Here is a 17152-nt window from a genome sequence, read left to right as displayed (position 1 = left end):
GCGCGGTGGTGACCCTGGACGTGCGTCGGGCCCTTCTCGCGGATCGCCTCAGCTACGGCTCCCGGTGGGGCCCTCTCGGGGGAAGGGGCCTCGGTCCCGGACCCCGGCGAGGCGTCGGGGGCCTTCTCCGCTCCGTAAAAGTGTCCATCTCTTTTTTTTTTTTTCTTCTGTTGTGGCATATGCTGCAGGTGCCTGCTCGTTTTTCGTATGTGGGTAACAACATTTAACTATGTATATATATTTCCGAATTGGTTTAACTGCCACCCGCCTGAATCTATTTAAAATCTAATTTTTTTAAATTTCAATCGCCCGACCCGCTGATAAAATCTAATTTTTTTAAATTTCATCCGCCCGATTCGCGGATAATCCGCGGACTCCGCGGTTGTGCCCGCAAACCGCGCATCTCTAATATATATATATATATATATATATATACATACACACACACATATACATATATATGTATGTGTGTATATATTAGGGGTGTAATTTGTATTTGTATTGAACCGTTTCGGTACGGGGGGTTCGGTTCGGAGGTGTACCGAACAAGTTTCCACACGAACATATAAAGTAGCCGACTAAGCTAAAGTCTTAACAAGCTGCTCCGCTTCCTTCTGCCTGTCTCTGTCAGGACTCTACACAGCACCCAGCATTGTCCCACCCACACAACCATCTGATTGGCTACAAACAGAGCGGTAACAGACAATCAGCAGTGCGTATTCAGAGTGGTAACAGCCAATCAGCAGTGCGTATTCAGAGCTCATGTAGTCAGTGCTTAGCGTTTAGCAGGTAAGCATCAGGCAGCGGACTCTCCCCAAAATATAATAAACACCTCCCAGTCAACTACTAGTAACATCACTATGAGCCCGTTGACGTTCTAGAAATATAAACTGCAGCTCAGCTCGCTTGCAGTCCTGGCTTGAGGTGAAGGCTAATTCGCTTTTAGCGTAACGTTAGCTCATTTTGCGGTGTGTGTGTGTGTGTGTGTGTGTGTGTGTGTGTGTGTGTGCGTGTGTGTGTTACGGACAACGAAGCCTGTCTGTCTGTTATTTCACTCCACCTTTTTCTGTGTTGAAGCAGCAAAAAAGAACATTATGTTAAATGGCGAGTTTCTGTCTCTGATAGTTGATATAATAATGTAACTGCATCATAAATTCTACATGAACTCCATGGTGTTCAGGGATAAATAGTCTCTCCTATTGCTATTGTACTATTTTTTTCAGCTATAGTTACATTAATCATTAGTAATGGAGCAGCCTAGTTTTGAATGGCAGGGTCCCTGCTATCACATGTTGATAAAAATAATAAAAAAAAATCAACTACAGGCTTCCCAAATGCTGTAATAAATTAAGCATGATGAGTTGACTTGAAACTGTTTAATGTTGCACTTTTTATATGTAGAAGAAAAGTTTTGTCATTTTATTTAATCTGAGCAACAACTTGAGGCAGTTTAATGTTGATTAACGTGGGAACTATTATAGTGTTCCCAATGTTAAAAGGATAGCCATTGTTTACAAATTTGGTAAATAAATAACCAAAAAATTTATATTTAGTTGTTTTCTTACTATACAGAAAATGAACCAAACCGTGACCTCTAAACCGAGGTATGTACCGAACCGAAATTTGTGTGTACCGTTACACCCCTAATATATATATATATATATATATATATACACATACATACATACATACATAAATACATATATACAGTATATATATATATATATACATACATATACACACACACACACACACACACACACACATATATACACGCATACACATGTCTAACAATACAGCATATACGGCTGATTTAGTGCGACGAATACAAGTGCGAATAACAGATATTACAATCAGAGCAGCCATCTTTGAAAGCCAACTTGAAGCGGGTGATGACTTTCCGAGTAGGGGATGTGAAAACTTCCAACTAGGAATAAAAAAAATTCTGACTTCGCCGTACAAATGAAACGCAACATCAAAACAGGAAACAGCCCTGGCTACAAATGTAGCTTACCACCACCAGGTGTGAATGAATGATGGGTTCCCACTTCTCTGTGAGCGCTTTGAGTATCTAATAATAGAAAAGCACGATATAAAATGTAGTCCATTATTATTATTATTATTATTATTATCCCCAAACATCTATGAAAGCTAAGTCAACGTAACCAAAATGCATTGATCCCGACTAAATAGTGACTGATTACCAATTGGCACCAAATGCTTGCAGTCCTGGCTTGAGGTGAAGGCTAATTCGCTTTTAGCGTAACGTTAGCTCATTTTGCGGTGTGTGTGTGTGTGTGTGTGTGTGCGTGCGTGTGTGTGTTACGGACAACAAAGCCTGTCTGTCTGTTATTTCACTCCACCTTTTTCTGTGTTGAAGCAGCAAAAAAGAACATTATGTTAAATGGCGAGTTTCTGTCTCTGATAGTTGATATAATAATGTAACTGCATCATAAATTCTACATGAACTCCATGGTGTTCAGGGATAAATAGTCTCTCCTATTGCTATTGTACTATTTTTTTCAGCTATAGTTACATTAATCATTAGTAATGGAGCAGCCTAGTTTTGAATGGCAGGGTCCCTGCTATCACATGTTGATAAAAATAATTTAAAAAAATCAACTACAGGCTTCCCAAATGCTGTAATAAATTAAGCATGATGAGTTGACTTGAAACTGTTTAATGTTGCACTTTTTATATGTAGAAGAAAAGTTTTGTCATTTTATTTAATCTGAGCAACAACTTGAGGCAGTTTAATGTTGATTAACGTAGGACCTATTATAGTGTTCCCAATTTTAAAAGGATAGCCATTGTTTACAAATTTTGGTAAATAAATAACCAAAAAATGTATATTTAGTTGTTTTCTTACTATACAGAAAATGAACCAAACCGTGACCTCTAAACCGAGGTATGTACCGAACCGAAATTTGTGTGTACCGTTACACCCCTAATATATATATATATATATATATATATATATATATATATATATATATATATATATATATACACATACATACATAAATACATATATACAGTATATATATATATATATATGCATACATATACACACACACACACACACACACACACACACACACACACACACACACACACACACACACACACACACACACACACACACACACACACACACACACACACACGCATACACATGTCTAACAATACAGCATATACGGCTGATTTAGTGCGACGAATACAAGTGCGAATAACAGATATTACAATCAGAGCAGCCATCTTTGAAAGCCAACTTGAAGCGGGTGATGACTTTCCGAGTAGGGGATGTGTAAACTTCCAACTAGGAATAAAAAAAATTCTGACTTCGCCGTACAAATGAAACGCAACATCAAAACAGGAAACAGCCCTGGCTACAAATGTAGCTTACCACCACCAGGTGTGAATGAATGATGGGTTCCCACTTCTCTGTGAGCGCTTTGAGTATCTAATAATAGAAAAGCACGATATAAAATGTAGTCCATTATTATTATTATTATTATTATTATCCCCAAACATCTATGAAAGCTAAGTCAACGTAACCAAAATGCATTGATCCCGACTAAATAGTGACTGATTACCAATTGGCACCAAATGCGCTTGAACGTTGACAAACCAAAGTAAAGAAAAATACAAACCAAACAGGAAACTCTAGTAGTAGTAGTAGTAGTAGTAGTAGTAAGCTTGTCCACAACACGGCCTTATCAGACTTTCTCACTCTAAATGCCCATCCATCATCCATCCATCCATTTTCTACCGCTTGCTGGGATAGGCTCCAGCACCCCCGCGACCCCGTTTTTTAAAAAACTATTCATTCAGGCCACCCAGAATGCTCTTCCCGTGTGGATGAAAGTTTGAAACGATACTATACTTTACCGTTCCCACCGTGTGCCCAGGACTTAATAAAATCATCTCACTTGCCTGTCACAGCTAAAGTCATTGTGTTTTTATTAATCCACTCCATCACTCTTTCTAATTAAAACAAACCTCCTGTCGCTGATCCTGTGAGTCATTTATAAAAACTGAAAATTAGAGCTATCACATCATACAATGTCCAGAAACTACATTTGTAGTCACATTAAAGAAATTGGAGTCATTTTAGGCATTGCTGTGTAATCTCCACGAGGAGTAAAACCTCAACCGAGCAGAGCTCTCTGAGCACAAAATGGCCACTGTGTGAGAAGAGAGAGAGGAAGAAGCAGTTTCACAATAGTGCAGTGTAATCAGCATTGTGGCCTGTCGCTGTAAGTCAAGGACATCTGTGTCTTTCTTATTTTTGAAGTTTAGAATTGAATAACTGGTAACATTTTTACCTGTCACGAAAATGATGCCTTGTGGGGGATGATTTGACAAAAAAGGAGTGTGGAACTTGCCAGCATACATGGTGCATACAAGAGACAAGCAGTTGTGTAATATGCTCTCTTCTATCAAATGCGTGTGTTCTTCACTTCTGCTCCCCAGCGTGCCTATTCCCTGACCTGGCATTACTCACAGGAAAACAACAGCGAGCCAATCTACTTACAAAGGGCACATAATAACCTCTCATCTCTTCCATTACCCATCCCCCATTCTTGTTCTGCTACAATACCAGGGAAGATGTGGGTGCCATGTTTAAATGGAACACTCCTTTGCATTATAAAAAAAGGAAAAGGATTTGCCATGGTTCACTTTGCCTTCTGTATGGCAGCCTGCTTGTCTGGGGCACCCATGTGACCCTGAGACACAGATAGAGAGCAAGGGTGAGAGTCGTTACCCAACCCCCCACCCTCAGCACAGTGGAGCACAGAGGCCTGGCGAGGCCTCAATCTGCCCCAGCTCCTCCTCCTCCTGCACACTAAACTGATTTCAATGTGTGCACGTTTGTTATGAAACCAACAGTCACCACAACATCAAGAAGGAAGCCATGCTGTTATGAGAGCGCTGAGATAAAATAGAAAGACAGAGCTTACCTCTGTGGATGCATGGCTGCCTGACACACTATCTCAACACTTATAAAACATGGAGGACACTCTCAGCTCTCAGCCGGGAAAGGCTCCGCTCTCCAGGCAAGGCGATCAGGCCCCAGTGTTGTTAGCCGGATCCTGACTGGTCGCCCTCCACACAGGCAAGATGCAACACAGCAGCTGATTGGCCGAAACGTTTCCTGAGTAATTATCTTTGTTCAGAGCAGGCAGGGGCAGCACTGTGAGTGTCAGAGACAGAGGAAGGAAAATAAGCAAAGCTCAGCCTAAAAACACTGTATTACATGAATAATGTGGACATGTTTGACATACAAACCACAAGGGACAATATTTTAAAGACCCGGTGAGTAGAATCTGGTAAAAGTTGTCTTTCCTTTTGGCTTAGGAGGAAGAAATGCTCGCATGACGAGGAAGAAGCAGGACACCGTGGCTTTTCTGAAGAAGCTTACATTTTTTATATGGTGAGGGCCTTTGTTTAAACTCCGCCCTCCCTTCTGGCCGTTGCAGTGAACGGCCAGGCGGGAGTTCTTCGCCTAAGACAAAAATACTGTCTAAATAACCTGCACATAAAATGTATTAAAAACATTAAGCAGTTTGCGTAGTTAAGCAAACAATAAAATAAATTAGTAAGATTTTACATTTTTATATTTTACAGTAGTAACATTTTTACTACTTATTTATTCAAGTAACCCAACAATAATATTTTTTTAAATAATAAAACAATTACAAAAATGTTTGAATGATAACTTTAAAATTAAATTTATATTGAGCTGTATGAAACATGCCACTGCCTTTAACTCCTTTGCTTTAGCTCTACAAGATTCACAACATTTTTGTCTTGCAGTTTGATTTATTTAAACGTGACGGCCACCAACATTAGTCTACTCAGGTGCAGATGGGAAGATGTTATGAATGACAAAATAGTGGGTCAAATGGCAGGTAAAATTACATTTAGTAACAATTATTTCCAAAAGAAGTTATACCATTAAATCATTGATTTCATTCCCTGACACAAAATAGAGCAAATAATAAAAATGTGTATTGTTTCACCATTATCTTACCCTGTCAACAGTACAACAGATACCGAGAAAACAATTTTAAATCTTGCACAACACAACTAATATGCATATATACAATATAAAACATGACAACTATGTGACGAATCAAATTAAAGAGTATTAAGATTCTGAACAAGGAAAAAGGTGCGCCCAACGTGGGGCTCGAACCCACGACCCTGAGATTAAGAGTCTCATGCTCTACCGACTGAGCTAGCCGGGCTTAGAGGTAGCACCATGAAGGCATTTATAAATGCAAGGGGCAGCCACTTGGCATACTGTGTTTCCAATCTAGTTCAGCACTATTTTAGCCTTATCTCAATCAGATAAGTACAGTATACAAGAAGGAGGAATGCATGACAATCTTTTTTGAGGGAAGTGCCCATATGTAGAGGTAGCCTACCAAAAACGATGGCAAGGTTGCCCCCTGCTGTAGAATGTCGGCCCAGTCATTCTGGTCATAGATACAAAAAGTAAACATTTATGTGTAAATCAGATGAAGTTAAAAAAATAATGATAAGAATTACATTTTAAATATCAAACACAAATTGTTATAACAACTAAATTACAAATAAAGATACATGACACTAACTTACTTTGACTTTATCAATCCTGTGATGTGGAAAAAACATGTTACTGGGATGAGGTTAATTGTATGTAACGCAGGAGAACAATATTTAAAATATTTTTTTTAGAATTTAAAGAGCAAAAAATAATCAGTACCTTGATGTTAGAAAAGTGCTATACACGATTTACCATTATAAATAAATATATACATTTCTGCATGAAAAGCAGCCATTCCTGTCAGTGATTGGTACCTCGCTTTTTGCTAGCGTGCGTTCACACTTGTAGTACTTTGATCCAGACCAACAATAATTTAAAAAATACTTGCGGTCTGGTTAACGTTCACACATGTATTTTTGTAGAAAATGGATGGATGGACTTCCTTTAAAAAAAAATATTTCAACTTTTAGCGGACTTTAAGAGTGTTTTGGAATAAGAGCTGTCTTTCAGGCTAACTAAACCCGCCATGGTTTTACTTGCTAGTGTTAGCGTATAGCTAGAGATTGACACAACTTTTTCAACCACGGGAAGGAAGAACGTAGCTGTGAAGGACAGTGTCTAGAAGAAGAAGTGGTTAACATTCATTGAATTAGAGAAAGAAATCATCAAAAACATGACTGTGTAGTTGACTTGGTGAAGCAGTTGGTGTGTATTACTGCTGCTGGTCTGCACCATACAAAAGCAGAATGAGTCCAACACCAGCCAAGGATGTTAAAATACATTCTAAACGGCAGACATTTATCCATGAAAATATGGAGAAGCTGATGATGGTGTGTTTGACAGAAAAGTAGCTCAAAGAAGATACTGTATAAGTCCCCTATCCAAGGTAATGCTGGACATTATTATTACATTACTTCATAAAACTACTGCACTTGCTTGTACTACATTCGATTTGATTGTTTTTCATGTAATATTTATTATCTAGATGTTATCTTCTTTTTTTAAAAGGCATATTGCATGTTAAAATTGTTCTGTTTTTAGGGGGCAAACACCAATTCCTTTGATTGGAAGACGGTGATCTGAGATACAAGTGTTTTTAGTTAAGTGCTCTGCCACAGAACCAATTAAGCTCGTAAATTGAGGTACTACTGTAGTTACGCATACCTGGCAGGCCCCTTTCAAGGAATTTGGGGGCAAAGGACATATTTGGCCCATTGAAGCACATCACACACTCATTTTTTAAGTTCTAAAATTTTTTTATTAAAACAAATATGTTTAAAAAAAATCCTATCACATATGTAATTAACATGAACCCAACACAGATAATTAACCTAACGTGAATAATATACAAAATATGTAGTTAAATTAAAAAAGAAAATATAATATAAAACTGTGACACTTGAAGTACCTTCATGTTGGATCAGCAGCATTGGTAATTGGTGTGCACTAAGGCTGAAACGACGCGTCGACGTAGTCGACGTCATCGGTTACGTAAATGCGTCGACGTCATTTTTGTGCGTCGACGCGTCGCATATTTACGTCACACCACTGTCATGGCGGAGCGCAGAGCAAACGATGCGAGCGAGGGGATAAAAACACGCCAAAAGTCGTCAAAAGTGTGGGAGTATTTTAATAAACGGCCTAATAATGTTGTTTTATGCACACTGTGTCGAGCGGAAATGGCGTATCACAGCAGCACAACGGCTATGAACGAGCATCTAAAAAGAAAACATCCGACAGCGTTCTTCCCATCACCATCAACGAGTCAATCATCCGCGTGAGTATACGTTGTCATCATTACACAAAAACATGAATGTGTCATTTGTATCTGCGTTGTAAATTCATAAACTAAAGCACCGTTTTGCTCTGAGAGGCGCGTTTGGCGTGCCTGTTCAGTGTTTACAAAGATGCGCTCCTCTTTAACGCTAACGTTAATAAGATGTGCAAATACCTTTTACAACATTAACAGTTACATATACTATCTTTAACGCTAACGTTAATAAGTTGTGCAAATACCTTTTACAACATTAACAGTTACATATACCGGTACTATCTTTAACGCTAATGTTAATAAGTTGTGCAAATACCTTTTACAACATTAACAGTTACATATACTATCTTTAACGCTAACGTTAATAAGTTGTGCAAATACCTTTTACAACATTAACAGTTACATATACTATCTTTAACGCTAACGTTAATAAGTTGTGCAAATACCTTTTACAACATTAACAGTTACATATACTATCTTTAACGCTAATGTTAATAAGTTGTGCAAATACCTTTTACAACATTAACAGTTACATATACTATCTTTAACGCTAACGTTAATAAGTTGTGCAAATACCTTTTACAACATTAACAGTTACATATACTATCTTTAACGCTAACGTTAAGTTGTGCAAATACCTTTTACAACATTAATAGTTACATATACTATCTTTAACGCTAACGTTAATAAGTTGTGCAAATACCTTTTACAACATTAACAGTTATATACTATCTTTAACGCTAATGTTAATAAGTTGTGCAAATACCTTTTACAACATTAACAGTTACATATACTATCTTTAACGCTAACGTTAATAAGTTGTGCAAATACCTTTTACAACATTAACAGTTACATATACTATGTACAAACGAACAATTAACTTCACTTTAATCATACTATCATTGTTGTGTTATTAAACCAATTTAACAAGATAATGTGTGTAGTTTAATTAACCTTTTGTATTAAAGTAAGCTGTATTTGGGTATATTTAAAATGAAAATTAATTGTTGTCTCTTATGTTGCAGCAAACGACAAAGCAGTGTCCAGGATTTTTTTCCAAAGAGGCATGGGACTGAATGCACACCCCAAGTGGCCGCTGACCTGACTGATGGTGTCCTGGAAATGATGGTCATAGACATGAGGCCATTAAATATGGTAGAAGGGGAAGGGTTTCAAAAAATGATCAAACGGTTTCACTCTGGCTACACACTACCATCAAGAACCCACTTCACTAAGCTTATGGAGCAAAAATACACAAAGAAAATGAATGAAGTCAAAGCAATCCTGAAAAATGTGAAAGGAAAACTGACACTCACAACTGATGCATGGACAAGTATGGCCACTGAAGCTTACCTTGGTGTCACCATTCGCTTTGTTAATGATGAGTGGGAGCTTGCCTCAAATAACTTGACAACAATGCCCCTCAATGAAAAGCACACTGCAGAAAACATTGCCTCTTGGATTGAGGATGTTGTCAATAAGTTTGAAATAAACATAAAACTAGTACAAGTCATTGTACATGACAATGCTGCAAATGTTGTTGCAGCTTTAAGAGTTCTTGAGGAAAGACATGGTGTTTCATCCCTCAGATGTGTTGGCCATACTCTACAGCTTGTAGTTAACCATGCTCTAAAGGACAACCACATCAGCAGAGCTTTAGGAGCAGCAAGAAGTTTGGTCGAGCACTTCAGAAAAAGTGAGCTATCCAGTACAAAACTAAAGGTTAAGCAAAAACAAATGGGTTCTCCAGACCACAGCCTCATACAGGATGTGTCTGTGAGATGGAACAGTTCCTTTTACATGATTAGTCGCCTGCTTGAGCAGAGGTGGCCAATAACAGCAACTCTGTCAGATGCGGAGGTCACTCAAAGAGGGAAGCATTTTCTGGATCTTAAGGCTGACCAGTGGAGCTTGCTTGAAGAACTTGAACAAGTTCTGAAACCTTTTGAATGTGCAACTGTGTACCTGAGTGGAGAATCTTATGTAACAGTTTCCGCTGTCCCTCTGCTGGTCAGAATCAGAATCAGAATCAGCAAAGGGCTTCGGAAGGCTACACAAACTGCTTTTGAAAATGCATCAATCAAGTGTTTCCAGGTCACTGCTGCACGTGAGATAACATCCAGGTGGGAAGCCGAGACCACATTCAAAGATGATGGACCAAATGTGTGCATATTAGCAGCTGCACTTGACCCACGATTCAGGAAGCTGAAATTCCTGACTGCAGATGAGTGTTTAAAAGTTCAATACAAGCTGCATGCAATAGTTCTGGAGGAGAAAAGAAGGGAAAAGGAGACACACGCTCAACAGGGCACAGCAATGCAAGTGGAAAGACCAGATGCTGACAGGCGGCCTGTATCTTTACTAGACACACTTCTTGGCTCAGATTCAGATGAACTCAGCAACAATGAGGAAGACAACAATGACAGTAATGATGCTGAAATGGTCAGAAACGAGTTAGTGTCTTATTTTGGAGAATCCCCCATTTCCAAGGATGAAAACCCATTAAAATGGTGGAAAGAACATCAGGCAAGGTTTCCAAATCTGGCAATGCTGGCTCGGTCTTACCTCTCAGTTCCAGCCACATCGACCCCTTCTGAGCGCCTATTTTCAGCTGCTGGGAATATTGTAAACAAGAAAAGAACCAGCCTCACCCCAGAGCATGTAGACATGCTAACCTTTCTTCATTACAACTGTTAGTCACTCACTGGAATGAGTAGAATTGGTTATAGTGTACTGTGTTGGACTGGATGTTTATTTTGCACATTTTAAAAGCAATACTTAATGTTTACAGTGCTCCAGAATATTTAGATTGGCACAAATGTTTACAGTGTTACAGAATGTTTTGCCATGTTTTCAATGTTGACTGAGTGGCCATACTTTTTTTTTTTGTAAATAAAAGCCATGCCTTTTGAAAAAACTGGCCTAAATTTATTTTTTTCATCTTCATTTTAAATTAAAAAAATAATCGGTAAAAGGAAAAATAATCTATAGATTAATCGAAAAAATAATCTATAGATTAACCGATTAATCGAAAAAAATAATCTATAGATTAATCGATAGAAAAATAATCGTTAGCTGCAGCCCTAGTGTGCACCCAAGCTGCTTTGATGAGGTGAATGCAGACCGGCCATGGTTTCTTTGTCCTCGTAAATTTTAGGTGAAATTGATGGCACTGTTGAAAATATAAGAATTTATCAAGCACATTTTGCATGTATAGAGTGCAACAGCTGAGCACTTATTACATAAATACTGTATCAGCACTAAATTTGAAAATATGAAATGTACAGAAGTATGTACATTGAGCGTGAATATGTAAAACAAAAGATGAAATATGTAAGGCCATTTAACATGTACTGTAGTATATTGAAAAATTATCATATTAACAGCCAGATAAGAGAATTTGTCATGTCTGTGTGATCATGTTTTGTTTAAGTTATGTTCTGCTTGGTTTTGGACTCTTTTTAGTTCCTGCTTTTCACTCCCTTGTCTTGTTTCCATGGTTACCCATTAGTTTCACCTGTTCCATGTTTGGACTCATTGTGCACTCTTGTTTGTCACCATAGCAACTCATTAGTTTTCACCTGCCCTCACGACTCACGCACCTGTCTTTAATCATGTCACTACTATTTAACCCGGGAGTTGCCAGGCAGTCAGGCTAGCGACACCAAACTCCTGTCACTCTGCTTCACACTCTCCACACACCCTTATGACCCTTGCTGCTCTTTTTCATGCTGTTTTCTCGTCCTAGTAAGTTTTTTTTATTCATGCCATAGTTTGCAAGTTTTGTTTCATTGTTCATAGTTTCTGCCTTTGTGCAAGTTTTGTGTTTATAGTCAAGTTTTGTACTTCCGCCCTTGTGCGCGCCTTTTGTTTATTCTTTTTTTTTAGTGTTAAAATTAAATATGTATTCACCTGCACGTCATATCTGGTCCAAATCATTTGCACCTCGGGAGAACAAACCACGCCATAGTCCAAGTCCTGACAGAATTGCACTGTACCTTCATCATCATTGGTGTCAGAGACATCAATTTGAGAAGGAGGGCATTGAAATTTTAGCAAAGCACCCTGGGAAAAATAACATGTATAGTGAGCTTAGCTCACCACACTGTTGTAAAAATGTTTTTTTTAAATAAAATAAAAAAATAAAATAAATATCTACAAACTTAAAAACTAGCTGCATAAGTCCTGAAAATTAGAAATCAAAAATCATGGAGGCATGGCCGAGATTAATTATAAAACATAACCTTGCCTTCCTTCATACTTTCCACAAACGAACTGTTTGAATTTGCCCATTTTGGGATGTTTTTCCCATTGGTGACGTCAGTGAATATCTCCATGTATGGTAAAGATTTACTTAAAGAGCTTTATGTGAGTATTGTAGTCCAACATTCTAGTCAGTATGTTCCTTATTTTTCTCTATCCCATTGTTCTGGGGCAGAGTGGTTTTACATGCACATGCATCCTCCGCTGTTGCCATTTCAAATACGAAGTAGTGTATAGTTCCAACGTATATCTGTCAGTAGCCTCCACATGGATGCGCTAAGAACTACAACGTGGCTGACGGGGTGAATACGCTGTCGAAGTGGAGGCACGTAAATAAGACCACCCACAAAACAACGCATCCGTAAGAGATGGTCAGCAAGCGGCTTGAAGATGGTCTGTAAAACATAATCTATGCAACATTTTGATCAAAGAACCACCATTACATGTTATGTAGACCACAAGGAAGGGTTTTAAATGTAGAAAAGGGGGGGAAAGAAATCCTAGTATGACCCCTTTCAATGAAATCCTAGCTTATTCTTACGTTTTGAACAGTGACTATGGGTCTAACTAAGCACATTTAGGGCATGAAGCTCATCTCTTTTGGTGTGCATGATTGATATTACATGAGTATTAAGGTAGGTTGCAGTCATGCAGTAGTTTCAGTGTACAGGAATAGCAAAGTCTTACCGGCGTTTCGTATTTTCTTTTCTTCCTCGTCTTTTTTTTTTCTTTCACTTCTGGCTTCCTGAGGAGTGATGGCCCAGCTATGAGGTGGCCACTTGTCCAGGGTGTACACCACCTTCCGCCCGAGTGCAGCTGGGGTAGGCTCCAGCACCCCCAAGAGGTAGAAAATGGATAGACGGGTGGATTTGAACCGTAGTTCGACACGCAGAGGCAGCTAATGTTCAGAGATGATAACAACAAGACAAGTGGTTGTATACAGACTTTTTGGCGGCTGGGAGGGGCCCCTCTAGGGGCATTTCAACTGTCTTTGACATTATTATGACATTGTCATCGTATTTTACGGTCATAAACTAATCAAGTTGTTGTTGCTGTTTAATTTGAATACATAACTAGTTGTTGTCAGGGGGACAGGGCCTCTTTTCAGTTGGGGCCCCTAGCTAGGCAATTGCCTAGTTACATACAGTACAGGCCAAAAGTTTGGACACACTTTCTCATTCAATGCGTTTTCTTTAGTTTCTTGACTATTTACATTGTAGATTGTCAGTGAATGCATCAAAACTATAAATGAACACATGTGGATTTATGTACTTAACAAAACAATTTGAAATAACTGAAAACATGTTTTGTATTCTAGTTTCTTCAAAATAGCCACCCTGTTCTCTGATTCCTGCTTTGCACACTCTTGGCATTCTCTCAATGAGCTTCAAGAGGTAGTCACCTGAAATGGTTTTCACTTCACAGGTGTCATAGTTTTGATGCTTTCAGTGACAATCTACAAGGTAAATAGTCTTGAAAATAAAGAAAACGTATTGAAATGAGAAGGTGTGTCCAAACCTTTGGCCTTTACTGTACATTCATACATATATATAGATATACATACATACAGACAGACAGACTATTTTTTAGGGACCAGAGCACAAGTGTCAACATACCGTAGATTGTTCCTATGTTGTCCTCAGTGCATGGCACTGCAACGTCCTGGCACTAAGGCACAAACAAAATAACTATTTAAATAACACAACAAAAGGTGTAATGCTTGTAATTGTAGCATTGGTGATCCATAATACATTCATTCATTTATCTATTTTCATGAAATATTGTAATAATTAATTAATAATTATGATGCTTATGCTTAGCGATAAGAAGACGGCTAGATCTAATAAGAAATAACAGTTTAGAATTATCCAACGACAAAAGATAAGGCACTGTCTTCAGGGCTCTGATGCAAAGTTTACCAAAATATGGCACTCATTTCAGGAACATGTGGATTCCTTGAGCCTGGATGCTGCTGCTGCTGTTTAGGCGCACCCCACTGATCAACTTAAAATTCTCAGTTTACTGTACGTTCAAAGGTATAGTAGTGGCGCACACTAATTTAATTGTATTATCTTAGTATGTTTTTTTTTTGTTCTCTTTTTGGGTGGTGGGTATGTGTATGTTTGTATACATATATCAATCAATCAATCAATGTTTATTTATATAGCCCTAAATCACAAGTGTCTCAAATATGGGTATCCTTGGTTTTATTTTTTTTCACAACACTTAACTGTATTTGTATGTGGGTATGTTTGTATATATATATACATATATACTTTTTTTCTCCACTAATTGTTAAGATGTGTCTTAAAGAAATGTGTCTTGTTGTTGTCTCCTTTCCCGTTTTTTGTGGTGTTTTGTGGTCATTTGCATTACAAACATTTCACTGTATGCTGCTTTATATGTGTTGTAAAACTTGATAATCCTAAATACTTATTGAATAAAAAAATAATTATCCAACTACAATCGTTACATTGTTTTACATGAAATTGTGTAACATGAAAATGTTTAAAACAAATTAACAGTTTTAAATCACCAACCAAACATGTAGTATTAACTGAAGTCACACATGTACATGTACCGAAATATATGGGTGCAAAATATAGAAACTCAAGGTAAATGTTGGTGTAATGCTGATTAACCATTGGTTAAATCATGCCCCAAAAAAATTTGGTAACAACGAGGAATTGTTTAAATGTGTCAAATATCTTGACAACATCGCTTTAGATCAGTGGTTCTTAACCTGGGTTCGATCGAACCCTAGGGGTTTGGTGAGTCGGCCTCAGGGGTTCGGCGGAGGTCAAAACACACCCGACTCATCGTGTATATACAAACTTCATCCCAATCGGCGTATTACGGATACGGCAACAGCTGACTGATTTGCAGGTGTGTAATTTGTTGTGAGTTTATGCACTGTGTTGGGTTTTGTTGTTTGAACAAGGTGATGTTCATGCACAGTTCATTTCATGCACCAGTAAAAAAACATGGTAACACTTTAGTATGGGGAACATATTCACCATTAATTAGTTGCTTGTTAACATGCAAATTAGTAACATAATGGCTCTTAACTAGTCATTATTAAGTACTTATTAATGCCTTATTCGGCATGGCCTTATTATAACCCTAACCCTCTAACCCTGACCCTAACCCTAACCAAATAACTCTAAATTAAGTCTTTATTACTTAGAATATGTTCCCCTAGTGTCCAAATAACTCTAAATTAAGTCTTTTTTTGGCTTAATGGCTCTTAACTAGTCATTATTAAGTACTTATTAATGCCTTATTCGGCATGGCCTTATTATAACCCTAACCCTCTAACCCTGACCCTAACCCTAACCAAATAACTCTAAATTAAGTCTTTATTACTTAGAATATGTTCCCCTAGTGTCCAAATAACTCTAAATTAAGTCTTTTTTACTTAGAATATGTTCCCCATACTAAAGTGTTACCAAAAATATGTAACTTTGTCGTGAATTTGAAAAAAAAAACATTTTATTTATCACTAAAGAAGGGTTCGGTGAATGTGCATATGAAACTGGTTGGGTTCGGTACCTCCAACGAGGTTAAGAACCACTGCTTTAGATCTGTTTGGTTTGTCACATAATGACCTCAAGCGGCATAAACAAGACGTGTAATGTTAAAGTAATTAAAACTTTGCAGTGGCAACATAAGTAAGCGTTACTAATAACATTTCAAATACGTAAAAGTATCAAAGTAATGCACTCGTTAAAACTCCCAAATGCAAGGTCACGTTACCTGCGAGCAGACATCCACAGTAGCTACGTTCGCTAATTAGTGTTGCGTAACATTCAATAACATTGATAAAATAATATTAACAAGTTTCATGTTTGTCAATACGCAGCGGGTATGCTCTTCAGGTCACGACGAGGGAAACATATAAAACAAAATATATATATTAAGGCCTTCAGGTAATGAGGTCGCTTCCTCGAGGTTGGGCTATTTGATCCATATATCGACTGTATCGATCCCAATTTTTTTATTTTTTTATTATGTCGTTTGTATTTTTATTTTTTATTTTATAAACCTTTATTTATGATATGAACATTTACATATAATCAAAAAATAATAAACAAAACAAGTACGGAAATGTGACCCATCCATAATGTGTCACATTTTTGTGTTGATTTATTTATTTATTTTATTTTGTGGTTTGAATTCGTTTTTGGAGCCGTCATTCCACATTTATCAGTATTCACCTTGGTCAGTAGGGGGCAGTAGAGCGTTTCTTCCTAATTGAACGCTATTACCTGCAGACCGGAAGCAATTGTCATTCTGATGAGAGTGACCGGTCTGTAAACAACTGAAATGTTCTGTGTGCTTTTTCCTCCTGTTTAACAGGTTAGTTTTGGTGAATCAACTCACTGAATGATATCCATGTAGTCATTATAACTTTAAGTACACGTTCTGATGGTGGAGCCTAACTCTAAAGTGTTTGCACGGTGTAGTTAGTGTTTGTGAATGAATCCAGTGCAGAGCACAGTTATAGTTTGGAGAAGAAATGTTGATCTACAAAAATAATTGATAAACTTAACATAAATTAAATTCTCACTGCAGAAGCTAAA

The 17152-nt window shown here is 37.8% G+C and overlaps 1 protein-coding gene and 1 non-coding gene across 7 annotated transcripts in view; both read right to left on the bottom strand.

Moving 5' to 3' along the window:
* Nucleotides 1-5420, bottom strand: part of LOC133618720 (MYND-type zinc finger-containing chromatin reader ZMYND8-like) — a 44443-nt gene extending 39023 nt beyond the window's left edge. For all 6 annotated transcript variants that reach the window (XM_061979334.1, XM_061979344.1, XM_061979370.1 and 3 more), the window contains exons 1-2: nt 5289-5420; nt 4965-5197 (exon numbers count right to left, since the gene is read on the bottom strand). In XM_061979334.1, the coding sequence (XP_061835318.1) occupies nt 4965-4978 (14 nt within the window). In that variant the 5' untranslated portion in view covers nt 4979-5197; nt 5289-5420. The remainder of the gene's footprint in view (nt 1-4964; nt 5198-5288) is intronic.
* Nucleotides 5421-6181: 761 nt separating this feature from the next.
* Nucleotides 6182-6254, bottom strand: trnak-cuu (transfer RNA lysine (anticodon CUU)). The gene has a single exon. It is a non-coding gene; the product is annotated as a tRNA-Lys (tRNA).
* Between the last annotated feature and the right edge of the window lie 10898 nt (nt 6255-17152).

The sequence above is a fragment of the Nerophis lumbriciformis genome, linkage group LG01, assembly GCF_033978685.3.
Source record: "Nerophis lumbriciformis linkage group LG01, RoL_Nlum_v2.1, whole genome shotgun sequence".
Classification (NCBI taxonomy): Eukaryota; Metazoa; Chordata; class Actinopteri; order Syngnathiformes; family Syngnathidae; genus Nerophis; species Nerophis lumbriciformis.
Note: the sequence above shows the minus strand (reverse complement) of the source record. Positions and strands in the feature narration are given on the sequence as shown.